General features: G+C 40.4%; 1 protein-coding gene across 1 annotated transcript in view; it reads right to left on the bottom strand.

The window, feature by feature from the left end:
• The window catches only part of THBS4 (thrombospondin 4), a 45,197-nt gene that overhangs the window by 16,920 nt on the left and 14,861 nt on the right, over window positions 1-13,416 (bottom strand). The window contains exons 3-9 of the mRNA XM_042942122.1: window positions 10,598-10,845; window positions 5,756-5,864; window positions 5,291-5,373; window positions 4,911-4,962; window positions 4,485-4,696; window positions 2,861-2,998; window positions 365-433 (exon numbers count right to left, since the gene is read on the bottom strand). Of these exons, the coding sequence (XP_042798056.1) occupies window positions 365-433; window positions 2,861-2,998; window positions 4,485-4,696; window positions 4,911-4,962; window positions 5,291-5,373; window positions 5,756-5,864; window positions 10,598-10,845 (911 nt within the window). The remainder of the gene's footprint in view (window positions 1-364; window positions 434-2,860; window positions 2,999-4,484; window positions 4,697-4,910; window positions 4,963-5,290; window positions 5,374-5,755; window positions 5,865-10,597; window positions 10,846-13,416) is intronic.

Genomic DNA, 13,416 nt, shown 5'->3' with positions numbered 1-13,416 from the left:
TAAAAATAATGAATACTACTTGGGGATTGTGTCATCACCAATAAAATGTATATTCTGAACTGTATAAACTAAGAAGTTCTTCATATTTTTAAAATAAAAGAATATTTTAAAAATATATTCTAAAAGCCCAACATTGCAACTATGATTAAAATACAGCAGCTAGAAAATTATTCTCATATAAAAATTACTTATAAAATTACTCTCACATGAAAGACTATTTTTCAACATAAACTTTTATCTTCATTTGCCAACCAAATATGTTGTACCCACCTGTTCTATGTGTGTTTGGGGTTATGATTTATAAACATATGATTGTATCAATAACTGGTCTGCTTTGATAACATCATCCATGAAAAATACTTACCAGAGTGTTAATACAGATAGAGTTGAGAACACATGCTCCGTTTTGACACTCATCAATGTCAGTGCAGACCTAGTACAGGAAAGTTTAAAGACATACTCCATTTAAGCAGAAGTGCAAATAAATTTTGCTTTGATATCTTTGGGTGAAGACATGGGATTTCAGGTAAAATGGTAATAGGAGCGTCGCTTTAGCCACCTCCCTGTGTTTGTACCAATCTGAACTTGACCTAATTTCAAGTGATAGTTGCCGCCTTGGGATTTAAGGTTGTTCAGAAAACACAACTGGTATGATTCATCTGTTCCTGCAACCTTTTTACTCAGGAAAGGACTTCTATATCCTGTTTGGTACTAGATGTACTTCTGTATGAGGATTCCTAGCTTTCTTCAATTCTGGAAAATTCTCAGCTTCCCTCTGCTCCTACTCTTTCAATTCTTTCTTTGGAACTACCAATATAAGCCAATATTGGACTTTCTCATTAATTTCTCCTTTTGACTCTTAACCTCTTGTTCATATTTTCACATATCTTTATTTTTCTGTGCTGCATCCTGGATGATTTCCTTAGATGCACCTTCCATTCTATATATTCTCTGCTAGCTGTCTTGCCCACCTATTGAGTTTTTAATGTCAATGATTACATTTTTCACTGAGTAAGTTTAACCTGTTTTTCAAGGTTGCCTTTTATTTTTCACACTGCCCTATTTTTTTTTTTTAATTTTTTTTTAACATTTATTTATTTTTGAGACAGAAAGAGACAGAGCATGAACAGGGGAGGGGCAGAGTGAGAGGGAGACACAGAATCTGAAATGGGCTCCAGGTTCTGAGCTGTCAGCATAGAGCCCGACGCGGGGCTCGAACCCACGGACCGTGAGATCATGACCTGAGCCGAAGTCGGACGCTTAACCGACTGAGCCACCCAGGCGCCCCAACACTGCCCTATTTTTAAATTATGATATCTATTCCTTCCTTGGCCTCTTTATCCTTTTGAACTGTTTTATATTCATCATGTATCCTCAGGGTAGCTTAAATCACCATTCACATAAATCACCATTTTTGTTTATGAACAAAATGTTTATGAACAACATACCTTTAGCGCCCTGTTTTTGCATGTTCTACTGGCACTGGGTTTCAGAGTCTCTGTTATGACTTTGACATTAGCCAGGGCCCTAGGGATTTTACTGCACCAGGGCTAATTTTTATGTTAATTTTCTGGCTTGTATTTCCATGTGGTATTAGTAACATAGATTTGAAGCTCATAACGGTATATGGCACAAACCTGGAGCTCTGACTTGTTGTGGGAAATATTCCTTTTTGTCAACCATGTCCCAAAGATGACATGAAGTTTCCTTGTTGATTTTGGGGGCTAGTAGTTTTCTCATCTCCTCGTAATGCATGGGTAGGGTTCATGGCTTTATGAAGGCATGGTAGGTCTTTCTAAAGGTCCAGGACTACATCTGCTATACCTACACAGGTGCTAAAACCCCTGATTCCCACTCCTAGGACTGATACCCAGCTCCTACCTCCCATAAGCATTAATTTGTTAAGTTTTAGCAAGGTGGCTCCTTCTACTTCAGTTGAGTCTACCATATTACTGGAAATCCACTGGGCACTGCTTCTTGCTCTCTTACACAAAGCACTGTCTATTTCATTTCGTCTATTTTCCTTGGTTTAGTCTTGGAGATTTTTGTCTTTAGAGGAGAGGATGAAAAACTTTGGGTCATTACTCTAATGGTTTCTTGTCACTCGTATATGTCCAGCTTGCCTCCTTTTTCTAGTCTTAAAAAATGATGCCCTCTAGAATCCTTTGATAGGCAGCTAGGAAATAATGAACCCTTGCCCTTCTTCAAACCTAATAATTTCCCTAAGGTAGTAAAATATATTTATAGACCAACCACTTTTAAGGGCTGAAGACATCAAAAAGAATTTCACAGTCAGTCAGTTAAATAATGGCCAGGATATAGTAGAACATTTGGAAATAAATGGAGACTGTCACAAAGTGCTCAAGTGCTTTATGGCAGTTTATAGCTTATATAAGAAGAAGGGGGGTTTCCTCAGGGGATTATTTCTACTCTTGAAATCCTCTCATCTCTAAAACAGCTTCTTATCAGCAACAATGACTCTATAAAAGTGACCTAATTTTTCAAAGCTTTTATTTGCTTCCTTGATTCTCAAGTTATTCTGCAGGACAAAACGTTCAATGGCTAACAGAAGAAGTCTGACATCATACCACATATTTAGTATTACCCCACTCATTGTTTTCCTAGTTATACTCTATTATCCTGATTTGATAGTTTCCTCCCTACTAGATATTATGAACATCTATACTCAGAAATGAGTTGGAAAACTTCCCTATTTGTCCTTTGTGCACCATGACATTCCACATGGCATTGGCTGTTCAAGGAGGTAAAGGGTTATAATGAAAGAGGTGAGAACAAACCCAAGGTTTTCTGTTGGTAATTAAGATAAAAAATGAGTAGAAAGACCGTAACTTCAGCCCACCTGCTTGTTTGACTTGGCAAAACTGATCCCAACACCCTGCACCATGGGCCCTGTGAAGCCCATGGGGCACGCATCACATCTGAAGCCGGGAGCCAAGTTCACACAGCGCACACCTGGGTAGCAGGGATGGTATTTGCACTGCAAACAAAAAAACCCAAAGTCTTTAGCCACATGGAGAAAACACACACTCTCATTCATCTATTTGTACATGCTTATCTACTTAACTGTCCATTTCTTGGTGACCAAGATGGTAAAAGGATATAAAGGCTTCGAATTTCATAGTTATAGACGGAATCTCAGACACACACAGTATAAGGCTGACTTCTAGTGGGCTTTGCTGTATTACAAATAATGGCATGGCCAAGTGGAAAAGGTCCTTAACGATAATCAGTCTACCTCCCAGTGTAAATTCTCTGATATTCTACCTTGTAATTTAAAATCACCATGGAAGGACAGTGTTCCTGGACTGCCTGTCAGGTGGCTGTTAGGTGAATCCAAATGCATTACTAAACCAAATTCTCAAATGAAAAAATCTCAAGAAGACAAGGCCAGGGTAGCTGTTGCTTTTTTCAACAAGATGTGATCTATTAGGGTCTGTGCCTGCCTTCATGCCCTATAGAGTCCACGGATGTTCCAAGGCTCTTGGTAGTCTAGGAGATTGGTTCTGATTTTTTTTTTAACCGCTTCAACTAATGTAAAAAACATGACCACTTCCTGCCCTTTCAAAAGGAGGAAAATTCCAGCTCACAGATAAAAACCAGATGCAGTTCTGTGAAACATGTACAGACGTCTCTCCAAGTGAGGGATTACTACAGACCATCTTAATTGCTTACTACCTGGGAAAGTAATCAGCTGAGTGCTACCATGAGCCTGAAGGAGCTGTGTGTGTGTGTGTGTGTGTGTGTGCGCGCACACACACACCTAACCTCTTTGCAGGCACCGTTCTTTCTCCTTCTAGTCCTCCTCTGGCTTGGTGGGAGGGGAAAGGCATATTCTGGTGGCGGCCTTGCTACCTACTGTGAACACTGCTTTGGGACTGGACTAAAGACTGGCTAACCACAGTCTTGAAACAATCTCCTTTAGAGGCTTTTGCAAGCCGGCCAAACAGCCTGTGTTTGCTGTATGTCCTTCTGGCTCCATCCCTCAGCACTTTTGGTTACTCACAGGTTATAGGATCTCCTCAACAGGCTTTGCTGGTCTGAGATTCCCCTCTGCACATCTAACCTGAAGAAATTAGTTGCAACCCCTGAAATATACCCTCACACAGATATTCCCCCTCCCGTGTTTGCAGAAGTGTAGAAAAATCCAAACTGTAACAATGACTACATGAGAGAAATAATCGATGCTGGGGTACAAATCTCAGCATTATAGTGACATGGCCCAGCAGAACAGCCGGGAACACAGAGAGGAGATATTACAAACAGAGCCACAATCAGGTGTCATGCCTCCTTCATCCTGCTGCTCATGGTCTTGTGCTCGCTAAGGATTCACGAGGGAGAGTATTTATGTCACCTGAGAACAGCCCATGTCATCCCAGCATCATCAACCTGGCTTCCTTTTCCATAAGCTGTAGGGTGTACAAGATACTTAGGGAGCCCCTGTCCCGGGGAAGCTGAACTTTTACCTCATCAATATCAGAACAGGTGATCCCATTTCCTGTGTAGCCCTCGGGGCAGGGCCCACACTGAAAGCCATCTCTGGTGTCAGTACATCGGACACCGCGGAAACAGGAGTTAGAATCACAGCGGCGCACTGGGGGTGTCGAGGATGTCATGGGCGCTGGGGATGCAGGGGGCACCAGCGTGTTTGGGGTTGGAGACTGAAAGCTCAGTGGACCTAGAGGAAAACCAATAATCCGCAGACTTTTTGACCACCAGAAAAACGTAGCTGATTCAAAATGCTATTTGATTTTCCAATGAACTTCCCTTCCCTCCAACTCTGTGCCAAACCTCCAGAAACCATAGTCGGTGTAGCCTCACTCCATGGCCCTTCATCAATCCTCACCTGCTCGTCCAACTCAGGATGAAGCAGTTACTAGAACAGCACTTACCGCAAGCCTGGCACTCAGCTATGGTATTTCGCAAAAATGATGTTTCCTTGACCTTTAGAAATGGGAAGGGAAAAACAGGATGGAAAAGGAGTATCTGATATAGAATCCAGGAATGAAAGAATCCATGTGTAGCAATCTAGTAAACACTTCTTAAGGTAGTGCTAATGTAGCCTTTGATGGCTCCAAGGAGAGCCATCACATACCTGTCCCCCACTTCCAGAGCCCTTCGAACAGACCTCTGGGGTAGTGGGCCACATGGGGCCACCTGAGGTCTGCCTCCAGGTCCATCTCCCTGCCCCTGCTGCCTCAGCAGCTCCACTAGCTCGTATGATGAGCTTCTTTGACAGGACTAGGGATTTTCCATGCTGTGGCCTTGTTACCTGCTGTCTCAGAAGATCCTTCACCTCTCCCAGGAGCTGGTTGAGTTGGGTCATTTGCCCCAAGAACTGCCGATTAAAGTCTCCTGTAGCAATAACAAAAGGCAAGGAGCATTCAGCCACTAACAGACATTTCTACCATGGCTCAAAAGCAAATGGTTTCCCAGAGAATCATCATGACAAAAACCCGAGGAGAGGAATTTAACTTGGGGTAATTCATCTAATTCACCTAAAAAAAAATGATAATGATGCCATTGGCTGTTAGCCCAAATTCATGAGTTATAAAAATAAAAGCACAATGGAAATATTTCTTGTCCCGCTCTTTGGCACAAGAGCCTGATTTCTGTAGACACATCCTGTACCTGTGCTCTACTGAAATTCACCTTTCAGTGATGGGAGCCAGCCCACTTGGGGGCTCAGGGTTTATCTGTACTGATGAAGGTGTGCAAATTGCCCAAGAGCCCATACCTGTGCTTGTGGTGGCCAGTGGCTCACTCTGCTGTAGGAAGCAGTCTTGCAGGCTGGCCACCTGGAACAGTGAGCCCCTCACCACCAGCTTCAGCTCTTCCAAGGAATCCTGGAAGAAATCACATTCATACCACACATTGCTGACACTGTTAAAAAACCAATGTGCTTGCATACTCACATAATTTTCATAACAGAGTTAGTAGCCCTGTATACTTAGACTCTGACAGCTTGCATAATTTTGTGGGTTTGATTTTTCCTAAAACCTGCCAGCCCTATCCTTCTGACTGAAGCAAATATGGAAGTAGCCAATAACCTAGGAAAATGCTGGCATCCAACTTGGCCTGAGGGTTCATCAAGGTGTCTCTGAGAAGAGGAAAGGCTTTTGCTTTCATGGTAAACAAGCTATTTTGTGGCAGACACCTCTTAAGAATTGTCTGGAATTTAGTTATGGAGTTTAGACTGTAATAAATAAGACACTGATCTCAATTTTAAACGCTATTGTTTTTAGGATGTCTCGGCTCCAGGTTTTAGCAAAGACCCTGATTTCCTTGGGCTAGGAGAATGAATAAACAGTATAGTCTCTGATTATCAGGTAGCTGGAATCATACTTTCACATTATTGGTTGATATCAATCATTCTAGTCACAAAGTCAATTTCCTCACCTCTTTATAATTTTTAATCTACTCATTATTGTATACTTGTGACAGAAAAAGTTTATGTTAACTGCCAGTGTAAAGTTATCATCCTTATTTTATTATTATTTTTTAAATTTACATCCAAATTACTTAGCATATAGTGCAACAATGATTTCAGGAGTAGATTCCTTAATGCCCCTTGGCCATTTAGCCCACCCCCCTCCTACAACCCCTCCTGTAACCCTCAGTTTGTTCTCCATATTTATGAGTCTCTTCTGTTTTGTCCCCCTCCCTGTTTTTATATTATTTTTGTTTCCCTTCCCTTATGTTCATCTGTTTTGTCTCTTCAAGTCCTCATATGAGTGAAGTCATATGATATTTGTCTTTCTCTAATTTCACGTAGCATAATACCCTCCAGTTCCATCCACGTAGTTGCAAATGGCAAGATTTCATTCTTTTTGATTGCTGAGTAATACTCTATTGTATATATATATATCACATCTTCTTTATCCATTCATCCATCGATGGACATTTGGGCTCTTTCCATACTTTGGCTATTGCTGATAGTGCTGCTATAAACATGGGGGTGTATGTGTCCCTTCGAAACAGCACACCTGTATCCCGTGGATAAATGCCTAGTAGTGCAATTGCTGGGTCGTAGGGTAGTTCTATTTTTAGTCTTTTGAGGAACCTCCATACTGTTTTCCAGAGTGGCTGTACAAGCTTGCATTCCCATATCATCCTTATTTTAAAAATGAGGATGTTCTTCCAATGGAAAAAAGACAGTCTCTTTAACAAATGGTGCTGGGAGAACTGGACAGCAACATGCAGAAGGTTGAAACTAGACCACTTTCTCACACCATTCACAAAAATAAACTCAAAATGGATAAAGGACCTGAATGTGAGCCAGGAAACCATCAAAACCCTAGAGGAGAAAGCAGGAAAAGACCTCTCCGACCTCAGCCGTAGCAATTTCTTACTCGACACATCCCCAAAGGCAAGGGAATTAAAAGCAAAAGTGAATTACTGGGACCTTATGAAGATAAAAAGCTTCTGCACAGCAAAGGAAACAACCAACAAAACTAAAAGGCAACCAGCGGAATGGGAAAAGATATTTGCAAATGACATATCGGACAAAGGGCTAGTATCCAAAATCTATAAAAAGAGCTCACCAAACTCCACACTCGAAAAACAAATAACCCAGTGAAGAAATGGGCAGAAAACATGAATAGACACTTCTCTAAAGAAGACATCTGGATGGGCAACAGGCACATGAAAAGATGTTCAACGTCGCTCCTTATCAGGGAAATACAAATCAAAACCACACTCAGATATCACCTCACGCCAGTCAGAGTGGCCAAAATGAACAAATCGGGAGACTATAGATGCTGGAGAGGATGTGGAGAAACGGGAACCCTCTTGCACTGTTGGTGGGAATGCAAATTGGTGCAGCCACTCTGGAAAGCAGTGTGGAGGTTCCTCAGAAAATTAAAAATAGACCTACCCTATGACCCAGCAACAGCACTGCTAGGAATTTATCCAAGGGATACAGGAGTACTGATGCATAGGGGCACTTGTACCCCAATGTTTATAGCAGCACTCTCAACAATAGCCAAATTATGGAAAGAGCCTAAATGTCCATCAACTGATGAATGGATAAAGAAATTGTGGTTTATATACACAATGGAATACTACGTGGCAATGAGAAAGAATGAAATATGGCCTTTTGTAGCAACGTGGATGGAACTGGAGAGTGTGATGCTAAGTGAAATAAGCCATACAGAGAAAGACAGATACCATATGGTTTCACTCTTATGTGGATCCTGAGAAACGTAACAGAAACCCATGGGGGAGGGGAAGGAAAAAAAAAAAAAAAAAAAAAAAGAGGTTAGAGTGGGAGAGAGCCAAAGCATAAGAGACTGTTAAAAACTGAGAACAAACTGAGGGTTGATGGGGGGTGGGAGGGAGGGGAGGGTGGGTGATGGGTATTGAGGAGGGCACCTTTTGGGATGAGCACTGGGTGTTGTATGGAAACCAGTTTGACAATAAATTTCATATATTAAAAAAAAAAATGAGGATGTTCATATGTGAAATTTAAGACACAAAACAGATGAACATATAGGACGGTGGGAGAGAGCAGAGAGGAAAGCAAATCACAAGAGACTCTTAACAACAGAGAACTGAGGGTTGATGGAGGGAGGTGGGTGGGGATGGGCTAGATGGACGATGGGTATTGAGGAGGGCACTTGCGATAATGAGCACTGGGTGATGTATGTAAGGGATGAATCACTGAATTCTACTCCTGAAACCAATACTGCACTGTATGTTGATTAAAATTTAAATTAAAAAATATGTAAGTAATAAAGAAATAAAACAAGGACACTAAGTATTTTCAGAGTAGTTCTGTTTTCTAATTTTGCTAAGTTAATACGCAACACATGCTATATAACAGATATTGTTTTGGACATCAGGCTATAAGCTCTATGGAGGCAGGGCCATGACTGTTTTGCCCACAATGCTTTCCTTAACGCCTAGAATATGCCTATTTGTTAGCTGACTGAATAAATAAGAAGGTGACTATGAAGACAGAATACTGTAGTCTTTGATAGTCTAAGGATTTAGAACTTTTGGAAAAATTCCAATGAGTTTAGTTTCTGATGACCTTGACATGGCTGACTCCTGGCTTTTAGAAATTGACTTATTTAGTGGTACACACTAAATTCTGAAATGGTCAGTGACACAATCTGTGACTGTCATTCTGATTATTTGGGCTACTTTGGGGATTCAGAAATAAAGTTTTGCATATCTCTCTATTCACTATTTTTTTCTCTATATAAAAATCTATACTAAGTCTATTTGTGTTTTTCTTTTTCTGCAAAAACAAAAGAACCCTTGCATTTTAGCTTTCTTGAAGTTTCTGCTTGAAAATGCTTCCTATTCTCCAAACACAAAATTCCAGTATCAGATTCATTGTTTTTATATTATTATGTAAAACTTCTCAGCATTCTTAGTTGTAATGGAAATTATTGCTTATACCCAGTCTCTTTGTACAAAGGGATCAGAGCAGCTTGTAACTAAAGCACATACAATAAAATAAAGTAGAAATGGAAATGAAGATTGAGACACAGAAGATAACATTATGGGCCGTAACAGATGAACACAGTTACTGATTTTGGCATTGACTTCTACATCAATGGAAGGTAAAATTCAAGAACTATGACCAGTTATAATACATGGGAAGGACAAAGAATGCTAGCTCTTTATAGGAAACACATTATTTCCTGGCACAAAAATTTAAAAGCAATATATGTGGCAATTTCTAGGGGAGGTGCCATGATATAATAAAAAATACCATCAACATATCATAAAACAGAAAAGGGGTGAAGAGACTTTTAAGGCCTCATGGAGCTAAGTTGGCAGTAAGGTCTTTTTTGCTAGGATTGCTCTAATAAGACACATGAAAAATGTTGTTCCTAGTGCTTGGAGTTTCCAATCATTCTTTTTCGCTTTCATTAAAAACAGTAAAATTATAGAAAAATTTAAAATAGATCATCCTATTGCTCTAAGATTTTGTTTTTGTTTTACGTAATCTCTAGGCCCAATGTGGAGGTCAAACTCAGGAACCCACAATCAAGAGCCGCAGGTTCTACCAACTGAGCCAGTCAGGGGCCCCTCTAAGATTGTTCTTTAAATTTTTGCTTTTCCTTTCCAACTTCAGAGGCTCTCAATTTTAGCTTCTGATTAGAATCAGTATTATTATTATTATTTAAAAAAAATTTTTTTTAAGGTTTATTTATTTTTGAGACAGAGAGAGACAGAGCATGAACAGGGAAGAGCAGAGAGAGAGGGAGACACAGAATCTGAAATGGGCTCCAGGCTCTGAGCTGTCAGCACAGAGCCCGACGCAGAGCTCGAACTCACGGACCGTGAGATCATGACCTGAGCCGAAGTTGGATGCTTAACCGACCAAGCCACCCAGGCACCCCTAGAATCAGTATTATTAAAAATACTTAGGCCTAGGCACCACCTCTACAGAATTTAATTCAGTTTGCCTTGAGCCTAGGCCCTCTTTCAATAGGTTTTTAAGTTCTACAGGTAATGCTAATTATGCATCCAGAATGAGACCCACACATGACCTCAGCATACTCCTCTGCATTCCCTGAGCCTGGGCTCTTTCCACTTTGGAGAATGGCTTATGGGTTTCTACCTGTGCCTTCCTCTGGAAGGTCCTTAATTCAATGGACTCAGGACTCTGGGAAGAGCCGGAAAAGGCTCTGGGGAGATTGTGAACAGAATCCACTTGGGTGCAATCCATGTAGAGCTCTACAGAGCCAGTCCCTCGCCGCAAGTTGGTGAGTCTCAGGAGGACCCTGTGCCGCCTGCCATCAGCCAGATGCAGGTTGTTGAAAACCACCAAATGAATCCTCCCATCGTTCTTCAGGTAACGGAGTACAGCTGGAACCAAGCACATATCAACCAAGGATGAGAAAAGGATGAGAAAGGGCAAGTCTCTGGTAAACAGCCTGTAGGTCACAAGGCTGGGTTACTAGAAAGAATGCAAGCAAGTTGGAACCATAAATATTCAACACATTGTGTGCCAGGCATTATTCTAGACACTTGTAACCCACTCTGTTGTTGAGGATGCTTTGTGCTCATGGAAAGACAGACACTAAGTAGCACATCTGAAAACAAACAATTTCAGACAGTGATAAGTACAATAAACAAGCAGAATCCATCAAAAGTCAATTGAAATCCAAATAAGCTCCTGAACGCATAAATCCATTAATTCACCAATTCATTTATTAAGCACTACAATGGAGCTGGGTGCCGCCCTTAGTTGCTTTCAACACTTAATTTCTATTCACTGCAACCCTATCAAAGTGGAATAACTCCAGATGACAAAAGTGAACGTCAGGTAAGTGAAGGAACTTACACAAGGACACCTAAGTGGCAAGACTAGAATTTGAAACTGAGAGGAGGGCACCTGTTGGGATGAGCACTGGGTGTTGTATGGAAGCCAATTTGACAATAAATTTCATATATTGAAAAAAAAAAAGTAAAAAAAAAAAAAGAAACTGAGTGGTTTATTTCATGACTAAAGGAATGTGAACTATGGCTAGGCCTTTGTAAACATATATTGAATGGAGTATTATCTGTCATACTGTCCCTCTGCAACCCATCTTCAATTTAACAATGCTCAGAAAACCTAAGGTATCCATGGTTGCAAAAGAAGGACTAAGAAGAAGATCTACTATCTTATTTTCTGTTTGATTTTTTCTTTTTTTATGTAGGTAGCTATCTATTCACATATATCCTTAAGCTCAAGCATTTCCACTTCTTGTTAAATAAAAATTCTTACAAACTTTAAGATTCTGGTTTTCTGTCTTGCTTTTTACTCCATTACTTTCTTGAATTTATTGAGCCCTGAGCTGAAATCTGTTCAGCTGAGCCTTTGGGAGTTAAAGCCCATCGGGTGAGGTTTGCTCTAAGGACCCAAGTTTGGTCTTGGGAGCAAACCGATTTGCTTCTAAGGGCTTAGTGAGTCGACCCAAGAACACCTCCAAATTCATCCATAGGTACCATTGCCAAACTACAGTTCGTTGCCAGAAATAATCATTTCAGGAATATGTAAGAAACATTTGGTACAACATATATGCATAAAAAGAGAGGGTGCACTAGCTACTTTAATTTTAGTGTAATCATGAAATGGAATACTATGGAATAGGCACACATTAAAAACACAGACAGAGTCCTGGTATTTTGTGGAGTGAGAAACGCGTTGAGTCACAGTATAATTTCGTTCAGAAAAAAATATACAGAAATTTAGAAGGAAATATGTCAACTTTAATACGGTCATTGGTGGGTGCTTGGATGATGTTTTCCTCTTGCTCATCCTCATTGTCTAATTTTTTTCACAAGAAACATGCGTTATAGTATACAAAAAAAAATTAAGAAGAAGTGAATTACGTACATATACCCAGACTGTGCTGCTGTCAAGCTGTATGATTTGTAGCAAGTAACTTGGACTATTTTTCCACAGGTACCTTTTCTGAAGAGTGTAAATGCCAACTTGGTGCCTCCCCGTGGAGTAACCAGCCTGTTGATGTTGTAGTACTGCCAGAAAAAATAGTCACCACTATGAAACTTTCAGGATTTATTTGAAGACTTCCTCCAAATGTATAAGGCTGTCTAGGTGGATATTCCCACTGCTTCTAAAATCTGCCCAGATCTGTTTTTCCATTTGACCATGACTGGAGAGGGCCAGATAGCCTTAGGTTCTGTGATATGCAGAGATGCCAGGAGGAGTAAGGAGATCTTCTCTTAGGCCTATGTGCTCACCACCACTCGCTTACCAAGAGAAAACAATTGGTAAGACCTGGCAGGACAGACTGGCTAAAAGACCTTTCTCTGACTCTAATACAAAACATAGTATTTTATATATGGTGGTATGAAGAGAAAGAGTGGGAAGGAAGAAAGTAGACATGAGTAGACATTCTCGAGGCATTATAAATATGGGATACGCCAGAATTTTTACCTATTTAATGTTGTTCAGAATTTAAACAATAACTGCACAGCTGGAAATTGAAGGCATATATGGTAACCAAAAGAGGGAGAAAATTGATCAAAACCTATAGACTAATTCAACTTTTCAGAGCTCATTTCTTTACTGTTTTGAGCAGTTTTACAAACACCTGGAGTTTTACAGGCCAGTGAGAATACCACTTGGGCCACCAAACTTCAATTAGGTCATAGACATGTATACTCAACATCTCCTTATTCTCTTCACACCACAACCTCAGTGCCTCAAATTAACAGTTGAAGAGGATACACACAGTGGCTTAAAACAGATAGCCTTGGTTTTCTTCCTCAAACTGAGATTTCTGTGGAATTCAAAGGAAACATATTTTCATGGGCATCTTGCCTGCTTTTAACAGGCTTTCCAGGGCATGTGGGCCATGATTTATTTTCATAACTGAATCACTAAGTTTAATTTTATAAATAGTACCCAGTGGAGCACTTTACACA

The sequence above is a fragment of the Panthera leo genome, chromosome A1 (assembly GCF_018350215.1).
Source record: "Panthera leo isolate Ple1 chromosome A1, P.leo_Ple1_pat1.1, whole genome shotgun sequence".
Lineage (NCBI taxonomy): Eukaryota > Metazoa > Chordata > Mammalia > Carnivora > Felidae > Panthera > Panthera leo.
Note: the sequence above shows the minus strand (reverse complement) of the source record. Positions and strands in the feature narration are given on the sequence as shown.